At 44.6% G+C, this 22,099-nt stretch overlaps 1 protein-coding gene across 3 annotated transcripts in view; it reads right to left on the reverse strand.

Moving 5' to 3' along the window:
* Positions 1-381: 381 nt before the first annotated feature.
* Positions 382-22,099, reverse strand: part of LOC117900276 (protein madd-4) — a 67,328-nt gene continuing 45,610 nt past the window's right edge. The window contains exons 12-19 of one of the 3 annotated variants that reach the window (XM_034810586.1): positions 19,445-20,613; positions 19,260-19,362; positions 15,053-15,197; positions 12,287-12,409; positions 2,287-2,652; positions 1,373-1,768; positions 1,128-1,278; positions 382-1,057 (exon numbers count right to left, since the gene is read on the reverse strand). In XM_034810586.1, coding sequence (XP_034666477.1) covers positions 912-1,057; positions 1,128-1,278; positions 1,373-1,768; positions 2,287-2,652; positions 12,287-12,409; positions 15,053-15,197; positions 19,260-19,362; positions 19,445-20,613 — 2,599 coding nt within the window. In that variant the 3' untranslated portion in view covers positions 382-911. Of the gene's footprint in view, positions 1,058-1,127; positions 1,279-1,372; positions 1,769-2,286; positions 2,671-12,286; positions 12,410-15,052; positions 15,198-19,259; positions 19,363-19,444; positions 20,614-22,099 lie in introns of all 3 variants that reach the window. The other 2 variants (XM_034810585.1, XM_034810587.1) reach the window with 2 other exon arrangements.

Here is a 22,099-nt window from a genome sequence, read left to right on the forward strand (position 1 = left end):
TGTTTCACATTAGGTAACAGTGCGGTTTCCTTTTTTTTTCTTTGTTATGCTTCATTTAGTGATTAGGGAATTTTGTTGATTAGTGTAGAGATATTTGCTAAACATTTGGACTACTTTAGAATCAGCAGTTAGTCGAGTCATACATCAACCTTTACATTCATTATTGGCTAAGTTGATTTATCCTAGACATTCCTTAACTCCAGGCATGCATATTATTCCATATTCCATATATATGTATGTATATGTATATGTATGTATATTGTAGCATAGTGAAAATGTAACCTAATCCTTATAGTTTTCCGCTTGCTGCTGCTGCTGCTGTTGCTTCTGTTGCTGCATTTTATAGTATTTTCCGTGTCATTAATTTATAATGGTTTTAATTGCTTAAAGCAAAGCTGCTGCCATCGACTGCGACTGTGCACCCTGGTAAATCGAGGGCCAAACAAAAGGGTTTCTCTTTGTTTGCCAAATCATTTGCCCGAGTGCACAAGTCCTGGGGCAGGTCTAACAATATTTATCCTTACTTTACTCGTAACTGAAAATATTTGCTCATGTAAAATGTTACATTTTTGTTTATGCTTTGGGGGGAATTGCAATTCATTATTCTCTCACTGTGTAACGAATTTCGAATCTAAAGAATAGGTACATACATTGTACATACCGAGAAGCCTCATTTCAATAAAATCTTAGTCGGGAATTGGTGTCAGTTTTAGAGTCAGAGTGTAAGGAGTGTCAGGAGTGTCAGGAGTGTTGCTGGTAGTACATACATATGGATAAGTTTAACTTGAATTTCTTCCTATAGTTCTTTAGATTTACGGGGGGTACTTAGAGTAATTGCTTGCAGAATTGCAGAATTCGTAGAGTTGTCGTTGCGGCTGCCGTTGCCGTTGCCGTTGCCGACCCGCCAGAAGCTAATGGAATATATATTGGTTCGGCTGCTGTTGGCAGGAGCTGCAGCACTTCTCCTTGTAGCGATGCAGCCGACACAGGCCCATGGAGCGGGCGTTGCGGCAATAGCGCGAAGAGTCTCGGCAATGCAGGGCCGCCGAAGGGGATACTGCGAAAGATGGTTAGAGGAATTTTCATTGCACATACATACATTGTGTGTGCCCAGGATCAATACTTACACTTCACCTGGCAGGCAGGACTCTTGCAGACCTTCATGACCGCCGGACGAGGCTGGTGCTTGCACACATTGCCCGCGGGCCTCCGGCTGCCGTACCAGACGCATTGCAGTATGCGGTACTTGATGCCCTTACGACCGCACGGTGCATTGCACTAAGGAGATGGAAGGAGAGGAAGAGTGCGGATTAATAATGGATACCTTTAATAAGCCAGGCAGGACTCGGGGACTCGGGGACTCGGGACTCACCTCCGACCAGGGCTCCACGCGCCACACACCCTTGCATCGCTCGTTGTAGCACTCCTGCCGTGGCAGCGGCCTTTCGTACTCATCGCAGGCACTGCCCACGGTGCCGTTCTCGTAGCGACAGCTCACCTCGCGGCGCTGCACGGCCGTGTTCCGTCCGTGGCACCTCGACTGCTGGCAGAGTGTCCACTCGCCCTTGGTCCAGTGCGGACAGGCCTCGTTGCCGCAGCTCTGGAACGTGTTGGGCATCTCCAGTCCGTGGGCGGTGCACTCAGAATTATCCACGACATCGTTTCCGTTGTCGTCGGTGGTGCTACTACTGTTGCTGTTGCTGCTGGCACCAAAGGCCTTTGCCTTTGCCTTTACTTTTGCCTCTCTCTGGCAGCTTAACGTGCGTCGCTATGGGAATGGAATGGGAGAGGGGAAAAAAAAGAATAAATTTCCACATAAAATAAGCAGCAGCATGACGAGGTACGCGGAGAGGGAGCCTTTGGCTGTTAAAATATTTAGTCTGTGCTTGATTTTATGAGGCTACTGAAGCTGAAGCTGGAACGGGTGCCTGGTGCCTGGTGCCTGGAGTCAGGAGCCTGTGCACTTGCCTAATTATTGCATAAATGTCGTCGGTTGGATATTTCCCTTTAAGACATTCTGTTTGCCCCGAAACCATTCAGAAATGAAAGCAGCTGCTAAGAGTTCATATTCATTAATGATTAGGAGCCTTAAAAGAGTTAATTGGAGGCGGCTCTCTTTGGGTAAGACTTGGGGGATTTCTGCTGTTGTTGTCTTGAACCACCATCCATTCATATTTCCTAAAATTCGTTGGGTTTCCTCTGTGTGCCATTTCCCCATTGGAGCTTTAATCTTCCGGCCATTCATAAGGCGACAGGAAAAGGACTCTGCCTTAACTATTCACTCACCTGCAAACCGCTGCCAGCTGCTCCACATTCCTGGGAGCACTTGGACCAGTCACCCACTTGCCATTTGTAGACGTAGCCACCGCTCTCGAGGCTCGGCATTGCCGTTGTGGTGCCGCCGTCTGTCGCAGCATCAACAGCAGCAGCAGCTTCCCATCGACCATGTGGCATGTGAGGCGGTACATCATCTGCATCCGCCTCCGCCTCCGCCTCCTTTGTGTCCCTGCTTCCCACCGACTCGGTGTGCAGCAGCTCTTTGGTCATCACACGCGCCGGCTCGTCCTGCTCGAAGTGCAGGGGCTCCAAATCGACGCCATACTTGAGCGCCTCGCCATGCAGCAAATGCTGCCCACGTGAGTCCTTGAAGCGCTGCAGCGGCCACAAAAGCTGTGGACGTAGAAAGGGGTAGAGAAAGAGAGAGGTATGGGTAAGAAATGCTGGCTTAAATAGTGCAAAAATTCCATCTACATCTCAGAGCCAGGAGCCTGGAGCCTGGAGGCTGGAGTCGAGAGCCAGTCACAGTCGATGTTTTTCCTGTTCGATATGCCAAGGTGGGTAGCTGCAACTTGCTCCGGAGTGCTTTAACGGCCATCGCATTTCCGTTTCCGCTCTCATAACGACCATCGATCTCTTGCCGTGATTGGGTGGATTGGTGGGGATTTTGTATGGTGGGGTGTGTGGGTAGAACTAAGGTGACTACCCATAGGCAGTCGTATTTGTAGGTTGGATGTTTCATGCATGCAGCACACACTTGAATAACCCTCATCAATAGCTTCACGTTGACTGCGTACGAACTGCGAAATCCGATTAGCCATTGACCCACCACCACCACGAACCCTACCAAAAGGGAATGCCATTCCGTAGTAGCACTCCCCCATCCATCCATCCGCCTGCTAATTTCCCCTTTTCCGAAAACTGCCTTGCTAAAATTTGAATACCAAATGCAGCATTCGGTTTTTCGTTCCCAAAACTCTCTCTCCCTCTCTCAGCCAAGTCGATTTGGGGAGCTGGACAGACGTCTACTCCACAGATTAGTGTGTGTGTGTGTGTGTGTGTGTGGAATGGGAAAACAACACATAGAGATGGCAGCGTGATTTGTCGTATGGTGAGGAGTACTTGGTGGTGCGAAAGTTTTTGCTTTCCTCAATATGCAAATGAAACTCTAATATTTTCCCCTCCTAATCAGAATATCGTAAATGCCTACAATCCATTTGTGATATGTATCGTGGTGCTGCCACATAATTCCGTGTATCTGCAAGGCCTAGCCACAAAAATTGTCCTCTCATCCGCTTGCCCCCTTGGTCACTCTTGTGAACTTGTTGTCAAACACCATAGTCTTCCCAGCGTCAACGTCAGGGCTCTGGTCTCATTTTCATTTACAGCTGCCCCCCAGTGGTGGCAGCCATGGACAAACCGAACGGAATGGAGGTGGGCTCTGGGCTTGCTCTCCAGTTGGGCCGTGTTGCATCGAGTCGAAGGGAGCGGAGCGGAGGCGCACACACAAAGATGATTTCCCAAGTGGCACTTGAAACCGACAAATGCGCTTGCATAGTTCTCGTTTGCTGACGCTCTCTGTTGCTGTTGTTGTAGTTGCTGTTCTTGTTGTTGCCAGCCAGCAACTGCTGCGCTTTTATGTGCAGCGCAGGACAGGGCAGGGACAGTGGCAGCCTCTATCTGCCACATCCTTCCCACTCTTGCCTCATTTGTTGGCCAACAACAGCGAAGAGCGACAATGACAATGACGCCTCCACAGACGACCGACCGAGTGCTGGCCCTCCCTTTCCCCGCCCCCCGTCCTATCACATTGCCTTTTATTGTTGTCACCGCAATCGGCATCGTTCTTTGTTGCCTTGGCCTCTGCTGCTGCAGCAGCCTCTGCTCCTCCCCTTCTGTTGGGCTTCTTGTCAATATTGCAGCACTCTGACCCCCTTCCCAGGGGTGTGGGTGTAGTGGCATGGGGCATGCGGCAGAGGCCCCACTAACTGCAATTTTGGGGGCCCTGTTTGTCGCTGCTCCTACGACAACTGCCATGCGTTCCGTTCCGTTCCGTTCCGTTCCGCCTGTGCAACTCTAATTAGTTCAAAGTTCCTGCCCTGCTTTTTGGCCAATTTCTGAATGGAAAGGAGCAGGGTCCAGGGAGCAGAGAGCAGGGAGCAGGGGGACTGGTACTGTGGCAGGAGCCAGATTATTGTTTCAAAATTTAATGGCAATTTTGCAGGGTGTAGACCGGAAGTTTCTACCTTACCCTCAAAAGCTGGAATGAAGTTCTCGGTACAACTTTTGGAATCAGAAATTGGTTTATGTGTGGAACAAGAGGCACAACACAAATATGGGTCTTTCGTTGGGCACTTTCTTTGCTCTTAACGGATCGATAAGGTTAGCTATAAAATTATAACCATTTGGATACATATTCAATCTTTAATCTGGTTGTTTTTCTATGAAAATTGTGCTTTGTAGTGTCGGAAAATCCTCAATCTTTATTGGAATTATTCGTGATTATTATTATTAATTTGTGAGACTTTTCTGCTCCTAATGGATCAAACAATGAAATCTACTTTGACTATGCCTCGACTAATAGAAAATATTACAATTATGCCTCACATTTTATGCTGCTCCAATCCCATACATTTCCGTGTTAATCTCTATTTCTATGCAGCGTAACCAGCTGCCAGGATCTACCACTTTGACTGTTAATTATGTGCTAAAGTTTCTGCGACTACTTCCCCTCCCCTCCCCCGTTTCATTCTGAGATGAAATATGATGATGCATTCAATACAAGTACGAATACGAATACGAATACAGGCACAGGACTCATTAGCAACTGTAGCCCTTGCATGGCATGGCGGAGGAGTCTCGTCTCGACTCGACACAAAGCTAAAATTGGGTCCACGCACATCGTTAAATTCTCACGCCTGACAGAGACACAAACCCCAACTCAACCCTAACCCAAACCCCAACGGAAACTGAAGTGAACGAAAAGCCACAAACTCGAACAGAAAACAGAAAACAGAAAATACAGAAATGCAGAAATGTGTGTCATTTCATTTAATTTAAGTTTAAATTTAACGCGAAAATAAATAAAAATAATGCAAAATCAGAGAGAGAGCCAGAGGGAGAGAGAGAGAGAAATAAAAAGTACGAGGGGCAGGGCAGGCAGAAGCTGCAAAAAGGAAACAAATGCAGCAAAAAATTGCAGCACAAATTGCATGGAGTTTAAGTGGAGCGCGGCTAATAATATATGGCTCCGAGGCAGTGGCACCAGTGGCAGTCGGCATCCGTGCATCCTGCATCCTAAATCCTGCCAGCTACCACCATCCTGCCAGTAGCAGGCCGCAGTGCACTAGTCAGGGCAGCCCCTGCATCCCATCCATCCTGCATGCCTGCCATTAATAAATAGTTGCAATCAAAATTAAAAGCCAGCAAAATGCGCAAACATTTTGCTTGTTTTAAATCATTTTGCCTTTGCCCATGGCACGCGTGACATGACGAATATGTGTGGCTTCCACATCCAGCATCCTACGGCATCCTCCTCTTGCATCCTCCCATCTCCCGGCTTTCCATCCTGTTTGTGGAAATTTATTAACGCGCTTTGGCGCCCCGACCAAAGTTCCAATTTGATAGCAGAGGGAAAAATAAAGGGCAGTAAAGGGCAGCAATATAATTAATAGGCCAAAATGCTGGCACATAAATTATGGACATGCCGAAAGACGGCGCCCCCTGCTTGAGTCCTCCTGCAGTTACTTAGCTAATTAGGAGTGGCCCCAGTTCGGTTCGAGTCCAAACGGAAACTAAGGCCAGAAACAAAGCCAGCAACTAAGGCAGGAACTACGTTCAGTAATGATCACGATGATGAAAATTCATTAGCCTGTCGTGGCAATAATTTGTATCCCGAAAGCTAATCAATGGAATGATTCATTCAGGTAGCCATGGAAATCCAGGAGCTCCATCCGCTCCTCATTAGCAGCATCTCTCGAAATCCCAGAGGCTACAATGCAATTAAAAACGGAATTGCCAGGATTTGCATTTATACTCAGACCTCAATAGATGTGACACAAACGGAGGATGGAGATGATGGATTGACGGATGGATGGAGCAGTGCTGCTGGTGCGGGAAAAACGGAAGTCCTCCTCATAAAAGACAGCAAAATTATTGAATGCGATTGAAGTTTATGGCCCAGATAAAGAGCCAAATGGTTTGAAATTGAAATGAATGACAACAGCAATTACCAGAGAGAGACAGGGAGCGAGAGATACTGAGATGATGTGAATTGGGAGAGCGGTCTAATTAGGAGAAGGCGCTCACTTCTCACTCCTTCAGCCTCTGCACATAAAGTGTTGTTTAAAGCAAAGAGCAGCTCACGAGAAGCAACTTAAACAGCTTGTTTCCTACTTCTGCTCTTCTGCTTTGCATATCAAATCTCAATCCCCGGATGAGTTCAGAATCATTAATTTATGCATAAAGTTTTTATGCAGTAGCGTACCGTGGAGGCTCGTCTTTAAAAAGTTTCCATGGAAAGACTTTGGGGCGGAATACAATTAAGAGAGTTTAACACTTGAACAATACTGAGACAAAAAAGAGTACCAAAATTCTATTCACATACGATGCATCAACACTAATAGACAGCGAGTGTGCGAGTCCATTAGCTGGTATCTTTGTACATACACACATACGTACTACTCGACCTGTCATCAAGCGATTAGCTTATAAATATTTTATTTAATTCGACAAGAATTAATTCGACTGCATTGTGCGGCCTCTGCCTCTCTCGTTCCTCTGCCTCTGCCGGGACTCTGCAGTGTGTGGCTCTAGGAAAGGGGGGCGAGCTAAAGGAGCGTGTTGGCGTGAGAAGTGTTGTAGATGTAGATGACAGATGAAGAAAAAAATGTAAAATTTGACCAAAAACCGCTAAGTTGCAGATGTAGTACTGAGTGCCGGGTATAAAAGTTGTGACGCTTAAGAAGCGTCTCACACGTCCCGTCTCGTTTTTTTTGTGTTGTGAAATACTTTCATTAAGTGGCCACCGGGGAAAATCGTGGGTGGGATACTAGTCAAAAGCAAATACCGAGAATATTTTATTCTCCAGCAATTATGAAAAATTATTATTACGAGCAGAGGGCCATGCCGCAAAGAGTTAATCAATGTGCCGCAAACTTTCGACCCAAATTGTTTTACTGTCACCCACTCGCAGGCAAACACACACACACACTCTCTGATACTCTGACAGTTAGCATATGTATATGGGCGTGCTTGTGCATCTGTGTTGGTGTTCCGCGATGTGTGTATGGTCGACCGCTTAATACTTTTAGTGGTTCGCATTCGCATTCGCATTCGCATTCTGTTTTTTTTTCGCCTACCCACAAAACGGTACAACGCGCGTTGAAATTTGCACAACATTATTTATAATCGCTCTCCTCTCAATTTGGTTGATTTTATCTGCAGTCTGCAGGACCCTCTATGTATACCGCTCTAGCTGCCTGTGTGTGTGTGGGGCTTACAATTTTCCGGTAACTAGCTTTGATAAATGCCACTTGAAAGTCGCCCTTCTGTCTCCCTACCCTGCACCACAGCGCCACTGCACTCTCGAATCTTTTTTCGGGGTGTTCTGTGGATATTCCTAGTGGATGCTGCGATTCGCCTGGCTGAGCATCATAAATTATTTTTGCCTAATCTGCATACAGCGATGCGATGGGCGGCACGTCCTATTCCATCCAGTTTTCTACCAGGCAGCAGTTAAGCTTTAGGTTTGGGTCGGTTTGTGTGGTCATATTTTTCCGGGAGCACACTCCACTCCACAAAACCATGCCTTCGAGTGGAAGGACAAAACGTCTCTGTATGAGGAGTGACAGTGTGGTACACTGCTGCTACTGCTCGTAATTGTAATCGAAAATTGTTTAAGGCTTTCCAAAATTAAAAATATAAAAAGTAATTAAATAGCAAGAAATTCCATTGATCATCAGACCTTAATAAATTACTCACAATTATAATGTTGGATATTTGGATCTTGTGATTCGTCCATAAAATTCGTTAGCTATTTTCAACATTATACTTTAATATGTTTAATTAATTTGTACACACTTTATACTCAACATTCCGACTTTTTCAAAGAATTTAGTAATCATTCTTCCCATTCTACAGATATTTTGAGCTTAAACCCATGTTTTTTCATCTTTGAATTCCCCATTCACACACTATTCTGTAACACTGTAGCCACTGTAGCTGTTAGATGCCTGCTACTGCGTGTCGTGTCCTTGTAGTGGATGAACTTTACCACGATATTTCATTGCCTTTCGGGCCTGCCTCGACCAACAGACTATGAGCTGCAGTGTGCAGTGTGCAGGGTTCAGGGTTTCCATGGTTTCATTTATTTTCTATTGCATTATACATTTTGAGGTTGAGGATAACCGCGATTCCATCTCTCACATACTCGAACACTCCTACAAAAATGTCTACCAGGTAAACAGTCAAATACAACGCTGACTGAAAGCGAATTTTCTATGCCACACAAAATTGTTGTTGTTGTGTTACTGTGTGGCGTAATACACATAACTTTTATGCGGTAAAAAGTTGGAGTAGCGCTGGGCAGGGGGCTGAGGGAACTGCCTCCTCTCTCTCTCTGATAATTCGCGCGGCGGTAAAGAATAAACTTTTCAATTAATAAATTAAGCTTATAATAAAAGTTGTTGGTAATTGTTTGTTGGTTTGTGAAAAATAGCAAAAAAGGCAGAAAAAACATATGTACATACGTATGTATGTACATATGTATGTATGTAGATCATGTGGAACCATCATATTTGCCGGAATGCAGCGATGAGCGCTGTGGCACTTACCCGGCCATGGCACATCGAACTATAATAAAAACCAACGACCAGCCCCAGGACCTTCCAGGCATGAACTGTATTAATTAGTTTCAAGTATAATTATTATGTGGATAATAAGTATAGGATATAGGTCATTTATAATACAATTTACATATTAATGAGTACGAGTGTGTGTGCTTCAACTATCACATGTTTATGTTTCATGCAGGGTATGGCAAATAAAACAAAGAAATGTACACATACATATATTCATGAATTTTTGAGGAAAGACGTTGCCTAAAACGAATTGAAAATTTAAATGCACAGAAAATTGTAGCATAATTTAAAGGCTCTCTAATTGACAGACCACAAAACCAATGCCATGGGATTAGTTTTAGTATATTTATCACGATTCAGAATTAAATGATTTCATGGTACAGCAAAATCTGTGGTCAGATTTCATGTTTCTCATTGGATTATCATTTAAAGTGCAATTTGGGCGACGATTAAAGCATAAAGCTATGCCGAATTTAAATTCAACAAATTGATTAAAACAAAAATTTAAATTTCGTGAAAAAATTAAAAAGATAAAAACGTTTTTAACATCATCCAAATTGATTGCCGTGCGTGCATATTTTCACAAATCCACAAAAATGCTTTCTCCTTGCTATATTTATTTTAGTTTGATATAAAAAACGAGAAGGGACGTGTGAGATGCTTCTTACGCGTCACAACTTTTATACCCGGCACTCAGTACTACATCTGCAACTTAGCGGTTATTTGTCAAATTTTACATTTTTTCTTCATCTGTCATCTACATTAACAACACTACTCACGCAAACACGCTCCTTTAGCTCGCCACCCTCCCCTATAGACACACACTGCAGAGTCGCGGCAGAGGCAGCTGCAGAGATGTGTCAGGGGCAGAGGCCATAAACTACGCGAAGCAGAGTGTGCTGCTATTAACGAAAATAATTTCTTTATTGTGGCTATAATAATGATCCAATCGTATCCAATGATCCCAATTTGGTGATCTTATAGATATGGTCATTCCCTACGGAATGGCGTTTTTCGTTTTCTGCTATCTTCAAACTTGTAGATTTGGGAGGTTTTCGCCCTGTTGAGGTGGCGGAAGGGGGCGGGGCTCATTTTTGAAATACTCTGGTTTCAGTGTGAGCATACAGCAGTCTGGTGCCAAAAGTTGGTGCCTCTAGCTCTTATAGTCTCTGAGAACTAGCCGACAAACAAGACGGACAGACGGACAGATGCTGATTAAGAATATACTTTATGAGGTCGGAAACGTTTCTTTCTGTGCGTTACATACAACCGTTATCCGCACAAATACAATATACCCTATTTACTCTTCGAGTACCGGGTATAATAATGCAATAAAATCGAAATCGAGAAAGTGAAAATTTGATTTATTCTAATGCGAATTTAATTAAATGGTTTGTTGGAATTGTTCTCTGGTATTATTTCCAGGGCATTTGCATATGTTTATTAATTATTTTTTAAGCACAAAAATAATGGCAATTAGTGCATTGTACTTAGATATTAGATCTAATAAAAGAACAATAAATTTGGCAATAAATATTAAAGATGAAATGCTCCAAAATAGCAGGAAAATTTAAATGCACATTTTGATATTGTATATTTGAATGAAAATATCTCTTTGTGCGTACTCTGCCAATTTTTCGGCTCTTCACTTTGGCAGCATGCAACATTTTTGGGGGGCGGGGAGCACATAGTTTTGCCCATTATGCCAATTGTTTGCCCATTTCGTAATGCACGAAAATGCATACCAAAAAAAAGTCAGCAGAAAAATGTCTTTGACGGCGGCAATGGGGCGGTACAGACGCGAGCAGACAGCTTCCCGAGCGAGCGAGGACGAAGCTAAAGCAGGCCAATTTTAATGAAAGTTATTTTTAATTAAATATTATGCGCTATAATATTTTTATGGAAGAGCAATGTCTAGTTGGTTGGATGGTCGGAAGATCGGGTAATCTGTTTACGCGCCCCTGCTGCCGCCCCAGCAGAGAGTAGAGTGTAGAAAAATGTACTATAAATGGAATCAGGCATAAATATTCTTTAGAAGGGTTTACCTACGTTGCATAGACGTTTTGATTTTATTTGTTTGGGTATAGATTTTTGTGTGTTTCAAAATTGGTTCCCAGTTTGGTGGTATTTTGTTTGTTGTTTGTGTTGTACATAGAGAGCGAGAGGAGAGTTTTTTTTGGAGAGAGAGTAGATTGGTGTGGCCCCAGAATTAAAACAGAAGGCGAAAGAAAAATATATATATTCGATAAACATGTAAAAAAGAATTGTAACCAACATTAAAAGAGAGACACACAGACATAGGGCACCTAAAAGTTACATAAAATCATGCAAATGGTGGAAAATTGCATGCAAGGATCATTGAAATGAGAAGGAAAACCATTTTAAAATCTGAAAAATACAGTAATTTTTGTCTGAAATTAAGAGATGATTTAACTTAAGTTGACTGCGGAAGAGAAATCGATCTGAACTTAAGATTGCACAGGAATGTCAAAGGAGCTCTAGAATTACATAAAATAATGAACTAGATGCAAAATAAACTAGAGGGATAATGTCATTTGGCAAAGCTTTCTGACAGAGTCGTAGGAGGAGCATGATCATTGCTGTGTGTCAAGGAGACAGGCAGTCACCTGCTCAAATTTCCTTTTCGTTTGCATTTTCATTCGACAAATTGCAGGTATTTCTGGGCGGCAGAGAGAGCGAACGACAGAGGCCCAATCAGACACTGAAGACAAATATGCACACGTTGCAAAATTTATATGCAGCACTTTGGGCAATTTGCAAGGGCCTCCCACTTTTTGGGGACACTAATTACACGCATGCAACACCTACGAGAGGGAGGCCCTATCCTTCAGAATGGGAAAAAATTCATGAGAACGTAGAACGAAAAAAAAAACGAGAATGAAAACAAGTAAAAAGTTTTGGCAAGGCCACAGCGAAAAGCAAATAAATTTAAGTCATAAAAAAAAACCAATTGCAAACGAATGAATCTTTATAGACGATGAAACAACAACAGCGAACTGCAACAACAATGGCAACAAAAGCAAAACGAATGGGAGGAATGTGAGAGAGAGCGAGAACAAAACGAACGAGAACGAGAACGAAACGAAACGTTGAACCAAAGGATGCAATGCATAAAGGATGCTTCTCACCTGGAGATTGCTGAGCAGCGCCTGAAAATATGGCATGGCGAGCAATGTCTTGGTGCGACTGCTGCCGCTGCTGGCACTTGCTGGTTGTGGTACACGGTCCTCCGATTGCACTAATTGAGAATGCTGTACGGGAGTTGTCCCCCAACCGGAAGGAGGAAGAATATATAGCAGTGGCAGACACAAGGGGGTTGGGTTTGGGTTACAGGTTTCAAGGAAGAAAGAATTATGACAGAAAATAGTTATTAAGTGTGACGTTATTTGTAAGCAGTATTTTTATGGTTATTGATTCGTCAGATGCACATAGAGATGGTGATTTATTATAGGTGGATGATGTGAAAGTGATGTGTGTATATGTTAGTAGGTTTATATGGTAGGAAAAGCAATTAAGTGAAGGAGAAACCCCATCAGTAACAAGGCTCGAACGAGCTATGGAATATACACTTAAATTTCATCGGGAAGTGACCTAAAAATCTGCCAAGAAAACGATTACATTTCGAACCATTGTAGTCTGTGAGTTGTGGGCTCTAAGTTTTTTAAATTTAGTTTTATAAAGCGCTGAATTCGAACATTTAAATTAGTACCTTAAAAACCCAATTAGGACATTAAACGAGAAGGGCCGTGTGAGACGCTTCTTACGCGTCACAACTTTTATACCCGGCACTTAGTACTACATCTGCACCTTAGCGGTTATTATGCATTTTTTCTTCATCTGTCATCTACACCAACAACACTACTCACGCCAACACGGTCCTTTTGCTCGCCACCCTCCCCTAGAGATACACACTGCAGAGTCAGGGCAGAAACGCGGCAGAGTGGCGGCAGTAGCAGAGACGTGCCAGAGACAGAGGCCACAAACTGCGCGAAGCAGAGTGTGAATGAGAGAATGTGTAAAAAACAAATATAAGCTGCGGGACGGGGTGGGTTTGGCCACTGCAAGTTAATTTCTTCATCGTGGCTATAATAATGATCCAATCGGATTCCAATTTGGTGATCTGATAGATATGGTCATTCCCTACGGAATTGGGAATAGAATTTGGGAGGTTTACGCCCTTTTGGGGGGGTACGGAAGGGGGCGGGGCTCATTTTTTAAATACACTGGTTTCAGTGTGAGCATACAGCAGTCTGGTGCCAAAATTTGGTGGCTCTAGCTCTTACAGTCTCTGAGAACTAGCCGACAAACAAGACGGACAGACGGACGGACAGACATGGCTCAATCGACTCGGCTATTGATGCTGATCAAGAATATATATACTTTATGGGGTCGGAAACGTTTCCTTCTGTGCGTTACATACAACCGTTACTCGCACCAATACAATATACCTATTTACTCTTCGAGTACCGGGTATAAAAAGGACCAAACCCCATGCTATACGCAGCAGGGACTGTGGACCCATTCGGAAATGGGTATTTGTCTAGTTTTAAAAGTTGTTGGCAATCGTTTTCCGCTGCTCAGAGGCCGTGCAGGTAATAAACACCTTGAGAGCAGACTTCGGTGTCTTGTCAGCCTCCACTGAGGAGGTGGCAGTTTGTTACCTGTCTCAATGCTCGAGTTTGTAGAACCTAAATGCTTTTTTAGTTTGTTTCAGCAGCTTTTCCTCAGATCTGCACACCGTACAGCCAGACCGGGGCCACGAAGTGAACATATACTGCTCGTTTCGCTCTCAAATCCAGCTCTCATAAGGCAGGGCTTTGAAAAGGTGCTCCTGATCCTGACCATAAACTGACGTCTAAAAGAAACGTGGGTTCTAAGTAGCTTTGATTTCTTAACACTCTCTTTGATATTTCTGTAGCTTCTTTCTCCAACAAAAAACCTTTTTTATAGTCTATTTTGTTTCTTTTCATTCCCATCTTTTCTCTTTCCCTCAACAATCTTTACCAATAAATCTCTATCTTTGGCATTGTCCCTTACTCCTTTTAAGCGCCACAACTTAACCGTTTTTCCAATATCCCATTTTCCTATACAAAACATGTTTTGCTCTTTCATCAAATTTCCAATTACAATAAAAAACCAGCCGCCCCGCAACCACTACGATTCAATCAAGGAATTTACGCTAATTTCTGGTTTCTGGTCTGCCTCCAGCCCGAGCAGAAATTTAGGCAGGTTTCTACCTGTCCAAAAAGGAGACCCAAATGCATCTCCATCGTGGCAAATGCCAATGCCTTGGCCTCAGCTCCTTCCCATTGTAGTGGCTGTAATTTTCTGTTGGTTTACTTTTCCTACTCTGCTCGGCTTAGACCCATATCTGCACTCTCCTTCCACCCGCCCTTACGTATTCGTAATTTCATTCCAAAGCACATTATATGTTTGGCCAGTCGAAAAAGATACGAGTATCTCAGTAGAAAGAGAACGGATAGAGATAGAGAGAGAGTTTGGGTATGGACGATACAAATCTAAACTGCCAACAGTTGGTGCAGATATTTATTCTGTTGATATGAGGAGGAAACAAACCCGAAAAAGAAAATAGGAAAAAGCCAAGTGGAAAACTATCAAATTACGTTGAATGTTGTCAGAGGGACAGAGACAGAAGACAGAGGGAAGAGAGGCTGTGTGTGTGTGGGTATAAAAGGAGCAACAGCCACAACCACAAATCCAATACACAACGAAAATTGTGTAAAATCTGAAGGGACAGTAAGGGAACGTTCTCTACCAAAGTTACAAGGGAGAGTGTGTGTTTCTGCTTCGGTTTCTGGTCGTATTTAAAATGTAAGCCCCCCGAGAATGATGTTGATAGAGTGGGAAAATCATAACTGAGGTACTGTACTCACATCATCCTCCATAATGCTGCTGTCCGCATGCTGCATGCCATCTGATTTTGGTCGCCGGCTGCGCTCCCTTCCGTTCTGCAAGCGTTCCGATTGTTGTTGCCTCCGTCGGCCGTTGCCATTCTGCTGCTGGTTCTGCTGCGTGGACCTGTGGCATAAGGGGGAAAACATTAAAACCATACTCTTTTCCAAGGGACCTGAAACTGCGTCGGAATTCTTGTTTTCAGTTTTCACCTCGGTGGAAAATGTCAAATGCAGATTCCTGATTCCCACACACAAAGCCCTTTTGTCGAGTGGCATTTTGTGGCAGCAGCCCGAGCCCCACTCGTTTCCTCACAAAGATTCCTTGTAAGTGTTGCATTTCCAAGGGTCTGCGGGAGGGACAGGGCAGGGCAGGGCAGGGTAGGTTGTGTGGGTGTGAAGTGGTTGTAGAGCTTATGGTTTTGAATTGACTGAAATATGAAATTGTGTTTGGAGCATGCTCATGCATATTGGAAGCCTCATTGCAGTCGGGCCAAATGGCAGCGGAAAAGCCAAAGAGTTATAGAAAATCCATTGAGAAAGTCGCAGAATAAAGTTATCTTCGACATCTTAAAGAAATTTTCATTTTCCACAGAGACAGGAAATTTAAAGAGAAATTTGTATTATTTCTCCTATCTTGAGGCTAAAAAGATTTGTAGCAAATCGTTATCTAATCAAATTCTCAATTAAAATCTTACGATTTTTAATAACAACAATTGAACAACATCTTTTATGAGATTTGATTTATAAATCAGTTATTGATTCCCCCTGCACTTATTCGAATTTATTTATCTATATGTTCGGGTCAAAGTTCATCACCAACAATTTGTTCTCCTCGTATTTTCACATATTTTGAGGCACCTATTTGCACTGCAATTCAGTTTCCGCTGCGCTCTCAAGGCAACATAAATAATAATTTAAGAGCCAAAAACACACACAGAAGCCATATATCACACACACACACTCACACACATAAATAACAAAAAATAAAAGAGAAAACATCATTCTGGCGGATATTAGCATATTTTCGTGTGCCGCACACAGAACATTGACAAAAATTGTTTCACTGCCGTGCCCGTGTGTCGTGGCTCCGTATTGCTGTCCAACAACAAAAAGATACGGACTAACATTTTGGCAACCGCAGAGATATATATTTTGAAATATTCAAAATACGATCAAACTGGTCCCGGCATCCCCTTGCCATCCCTCTCGATTGAGTCACAATTTTGGGTCATTTTGTTGTTCTTTCCTTTTTACTGCTTTGGGGCAAACGCTTTTCAGCGCAGTTGATGATGCATTTGAAAAGCCATAAATACACCGCCAAGTGTATCTGTGTGTGGTGTATCTCTGCGCGAGTGTGTGAGTGCCCGTGTTTTGGGGCTTATCAAGAGCGGTAGCAGGGAGAACAGGGAAAGTGGGGAGAAACGCTTGTGGCTTGCCCAAAATGCATTTTGCCGTTGGCTGTTTGCTGTTCGCTTTTAACCATTTACCTGAACGTTAAGCAGATGGTCGGGATGTGGGGCTTGGGGCTTACGCGAAAGCAAACATATGGAATTGTTGTCCTGCAAAACACACAATATACACACATATACACGTATAGATATACGTAAGTGTATGCATTCAGGAATATTTGTAATTTTTGGCATGTTTAAACTACGATCCACTGCACCCCGCACTACCACACCGAAAACACGTAACCAAAAATTACGAAATGAACCGCACACACGTTTGCGTATGCGTATGAGAGGGCTAATGTGGCAACGGGTGTAATAGAAACGAGAAGGGACGTGTGAGACGCTTCTTCCGCGTCACAACTTTCATACCCGGCACTCAGTACTACATCTGCACTTTAGCGGTTATTTGTCAAATTTTACATTTTTTCTTCATCTGTCATCTACACCAACAACACTGCTCACGCCAACACGATATGGTCATTCCCTACGGAATGGCGTTTTTAGTTTTCTGTTATCTCTAAAATTGTAGATTTGGGAGGTTTTCGCCCTTTTGCGGGGGCGGAAGGAGGCGGGGCTCATTTTTGAAATACACTGGTTTCAGTGTGAGCATACAGAAGTCTGGTGCCAAAATTTGGTGGCTCTAGCTCTTATAGTCTCTGAGAACTAGCCGACAAACAAGACGGATGGACGGACAGACGGACAGACAGACATGGCTCAATCGACTCGGCTATTGATGCTGATCAAGAATATATGTATATACTTTATGGGGTCGGAAACGTTTCCGTCTGTGCGTTACATACAACCGTTATCCGCACAAATACAATATACCCTATTTACTCTTCGAGTACCGGGTATAAAAATAGTGTTGCAGGTTCAGGCAGCGAGAGGTAAAAGAGTGTGGCATTGCTCTGTGGCAAGCTGGCTTGCATGTGGAGGGGGAGCTCTCAATAGAGTTAAACGTTCAAGAGGTGGAGAGTGGAGCTCCATCCATGGAGAGCACAGCACAGCCCCAAAAGCTAACCAAGCAGGTAGCCTTGAAGGACTCTCAATACTGAAAATAAATGAAGCAGGAGCCCCGTACCTGTGGTTCGACTATGAGAGAAGAGAGAAAGGACTTTTGTATCCTCTTAAATGGTGACTGACTGCAGGATGAATAGTCTTGGTTCGGGGAAATCATTACAGAAATTAAGCTAAAACTAATGGTGATCCTAAAGCGATATCTACTTTACTCTTACATGAGCAACAATTTAGATTTTCCGCTCCGAAAGAATATCTGAAACTTCTTATACCCTTTCCTTTGAGCATCAAACACTGTTCTCTCACGCCGAGCATAAGATGTCATTGTAAACTTTTCTTAGAGGTTCCGCCTTCAGCGAAGTAGAGGGGATCTAAAATGGGGTGGGAGCAGGGCAGAGGAAAGGTGCAGCAACTAAGTAACCATGAAATTTACTTAGAGTTTGTTTTTGTTATGCTTTTGTTTTTGTCTTTTTTTTGAGTTGTGCTCCTCAAGCGCATAAAACTTTAATGCAAAGCAAAGACAAATACAAATACAGACACAAGTACAGATGTGGGAGGTACAAGTACAGGCACAACTACAGGCGGAAGGAGTGCAAAAGGTGTGCCGGATATAACACTTAGATAGCGACACAAACGATGATAGAACGCACACGCAGTGTAGGCTGAAGGAAAGGTAGAGGAAATAGGAAGAGGAGTGTCAGGAGTGCAAGCAAGCAAGAGCAGGGACTTTCAGGGACTGCTAGGAAGTAGCCAGGCTGTAGGGGAATAGCCGTAGGAGTAGTACAGATAGAAGGAGCAGCATTAACTTTACTTCAAGGAGCGGCAAAGCAACAAGAAATGAAGGGTATAGCTTTCTGTAAGCAAACTATATGATACCCTGTGTAATTAGAATTAATATTATCCAAGAAATACAGTTTGAAAGATCCTCATTCCGTCTCTGCCATTCCCTCATTTACTTTGAATCATTATACCCTATTTTCAATAGGGTATCAATGCAGCCCCCTGACTTGTGGATAAAAACAAGACAGGAAGAAGCAAAGGACACTGCCCGGACACGAGTGCATAACTGACCAGAAACACTAAGCGTCTACCTCTTTACGGCTACAGCCCCAAAGGAAATGCGCGAATATTGTATACGACGTGGTGTACGCAAAAGCGGAAATGGCAACAGTTAGTGGTAGAGTAGCCACAGAAAGACTGAAAGCCAGACAAACACACAGAGAGTACGAGAGACAGTAGCAGAGATAAGGAGCTAATAACTGGACAGCAAAGGCGTTTTGCACACTTTCCCTTGCCTTTCACCCAAGCGGGCAGCAGTCTCTGGAGCCAGAGATTACTGCGCTAAAGAGAAAGGTTCCTCTTATGCTTCAGCAAAGCAGAGCAGCGGAGGAAAGACAGTGGCCAAGTGAAGCCGTCAAGTTGTTTTTATGATAAAAGAATGCCAAGAATATGAAAATTAACTCAAAAAGTGCTGCTGCTTAATCGAATGCAAGCAGAGCACTTGAGTTAAAATTGGGAACTTTAAAGATGGAAAGCTTCCGGGGGAATGATTAAATTCAGTAAAATATTTCTCAGTATTTAAGCACTTGGATTATAAAATTGTGTCTCCATCAAAATATTCCCTCAACCCCTCGACACGCAACTTCTGCTTCAGTTCGGTCGCAAAGAGTAAGAAGTTGAGCGGGGAAAGCTTTTGCGAAGAAGGTCACAGGACTTACCCATTAGCGGGGCCATCAGTTCCAGCACCTGCCGGTCCACCCACAGACGTCATGTCGGCGGATGTTAAAGCCTCCGTGCCGCTACGCTCACGCACCAAGCGATCTGTGGGGAGAGAGAGGGAAAGGAAAGAGTTAGACGCTCATTAAGGACGCATCAGAAAATTTAGTCAAGGCGGTACACTTACCAGACTCCTGGCGTTCCAGCTCCTCTGCCTGCTGGCCGGGCTTGGCCTTCACCTCAATGTGTATCTCCGCTGAGCTAAGTCCTGCATGGCACGAGTACACTCCGGCATCGCGGAACGTAATGTCCAGGATGCGCAGTGCCCCCTTCTTGGACACCTTGAACTTGCGCGAACGCTGCAGCGGCTTGTGGTCCTTGCTCCACTTTATCTTTGTGCGATTGTATCGCTTCACGGGGCACTTGATCTTTACCTGCGTGCCGAAAAACACAACGCCAGCGCCTCCCACCTTCAGGGTGATCTTTGTCTTCTTTGGGTCGTGCTGGATATGTGTCGAGTTGCTGATCTGAATGACGGGCTTGGGATCCTCGGGTGGACAGGGCTTCACGTTGCAGGGCTTCTTGTCCGGCGGCTTGACGCTGGGGCACATCGATTCGGGTCGCTCAATCTTGTGCTCCTGGGCCATGATCTGCTTGCACTCCACCTTTCGGTCCTTGAAGCCGTAGCCGCAGGTGTGCGAGCACTTGGACCACTCGCCCACCTCCCAGCGCACGGGACAGTCGAGCACGTTGCAATACTGCCGATCCGCCGGCGGGGGCTGGGGGCACATGCTGTTGGGCACCACCATGGTGTTCTCGCCGCCGCGCGTCACCTCGTGGATGCACTGCACCTCGCGTGTCTTGATGCCGATGCCGCAGCTCTTCGAGCAGGGCGTGTAGTCCGAGTAGTTCCATCGCGGCGGACAGGGACGATCGTTGCAGGTCCTCACTCTGGCCTCTGGCTTCGTCTCTGGCGAGCAGAGGAACGGGGAAACGACTCGGCCATTATCCTCTCGCACACAGTTTATGATCAGCTCCTCCACTCCACCGAGGCACGAGGCACTGCACGAGGTGTAGCCCTGCTCTCGCCACACATACGTCTTGCCCGGCTCCGAAACGCCCACCTTGATGGAGTCCCTGGGAAACTGATCGTCAAAGCCATGCGATGGCAGCATGCAGGGCTCCTCCACGCAGCGCTCCACCTCGTCATGCGGCTTGGTGCCCTCGCACAGCGTATCATTCACGGTGGCCACTGTGCGCGAGTACTCTAAAAATATTTTGCATTTGTGGATGCGACGCCGTATACCCTCGCCACAAGTAACGCTGCAGGGTGACCAGTCAGTATCCTTGATGTAACTAAAAGAGCAGAGATGAGAAATGATTAGGAAACAATCTAAAGCTAAATAACGCATCTATGGAGTTTTTTCTTCTCTTCAGAGATTTTCCATTTAGCTGGAAAAACTTTATCAAATTGTACGCCTAACAGCAGGCAGCATTCATAGGTACAGGCACTCTTCAAAGAGACCAACCAACAGACAGACATCCGCCCCCACACACACACAGACTAATCAACTAAACCTTGTGTCAACCATTCTCCATCCGCCATTGGGCCGCCTCCCTGGCCAGAGCCAAAAGCTAAACAAATTCCCCTGCAAAAATGGAAGCGCGCGCGTGGCAGGACGAGTGCTGCATTCTGCCCCTGTTGCCAGGAGACCCACAATCACCCAAAAAAGTGCTCCTCTTTGAGTTTATTTTGTAGTGGGTGGCAGGAATTTGGAACGGTGGTTGCAATAGTCGTTCTATGGTGGTTCGACTAGTATTAGCGGTGCTGTTGTGGGGCCTTGTTTTGTGGCCTGAAGTGGTTTTTATGACCGCGTTGACAGCACACATATAAATAGAGGTTGGCAAAAGCCGCTGGACAGCACATCCCCCGCCATTCCCCCTTATGGCAGTGGTGTGTCTCCCCCATTGATTTGTAGTCAAATTGTAGAGTGGCGCCAAATGGCTGCAAACATCCTTGAATGTCTTCGGAGTGTGAACATATCCTCTAAGTAGGTCGAATGACAGGGTGCTCCGTTCGGTTCGACTGTCTGCTTATTTCATAACCAGTGCGCTACTCAGCCGCCTCATGGGCCGAGGCAGTTCCCGATCCTTCACGTAGGCCAGACATTTGCCCATTCCTTACTTAGCTCCAGGACCAGAGCGCGTGTTCCCATCTTTGTTTGACTTCGTTTGCTCCCCCTCTCCAAACTTTGTATCTTTTACTTCTGTGTGTGTTTTTTTTGTGCTCTGTGCAGCGCTCTGTTTGTTTGTCTGGCAGTTTGCCATGGCCCATCATCATCCTCTTTCCTCCATCCTCCAGGCCTCGGCGTCTCTCTCAATATAGCTGCCTTCATGGCCTTTTATTTTGTTGCGGCATCGGAGGCCAAGGTTTTTTTCGTCGGCGGCATCAAGACGCGACTTTATGGCGACGCAACCAGCCACACAGTCACCATCCACCCAGCCATCGAATAGTTTCAGTTTAGTGGCAAGCGAAAGAAAAAGATTCAAGTTGAATGCCTTTTTTGGGTGAAAAATAAAAAGCGGCAGTTTGTTGTTATTTGGTCAACGCTCCATTAAATCCATAAGATATACGAATTTTACACATATTTTTTGGCTAGGCTTTTGGTTTGGAATTTTGTTGGGTCAATGTGCGAGGGCTTGTGCCTTGCAAATGGCAGGAAATAGAGGAAAGAAGGTGAAATTGTATGGCTAATATTCCAGTAAATAAATTTCCACAGTCCTCCCATTTCTCCATATCATTTCTAATTCTTTCTGACAATTTTTGTCCAAGTAATTATTC

The sequence above is a fragment of the Drosophila subobscura genome, chromosome U, assembly GCF_008121235.1.
Source record: "Drosophila subobscura isolate 14011-0131.10 chromosome U, UCBerk_Dsub_1.0, whole genome shotgun sequence".
NCBI lineage: Eukaryota > Metazoa > Arthropoda > Insecta > Diptera > Drosophilidae > Drosophila > Drosophila subobscura.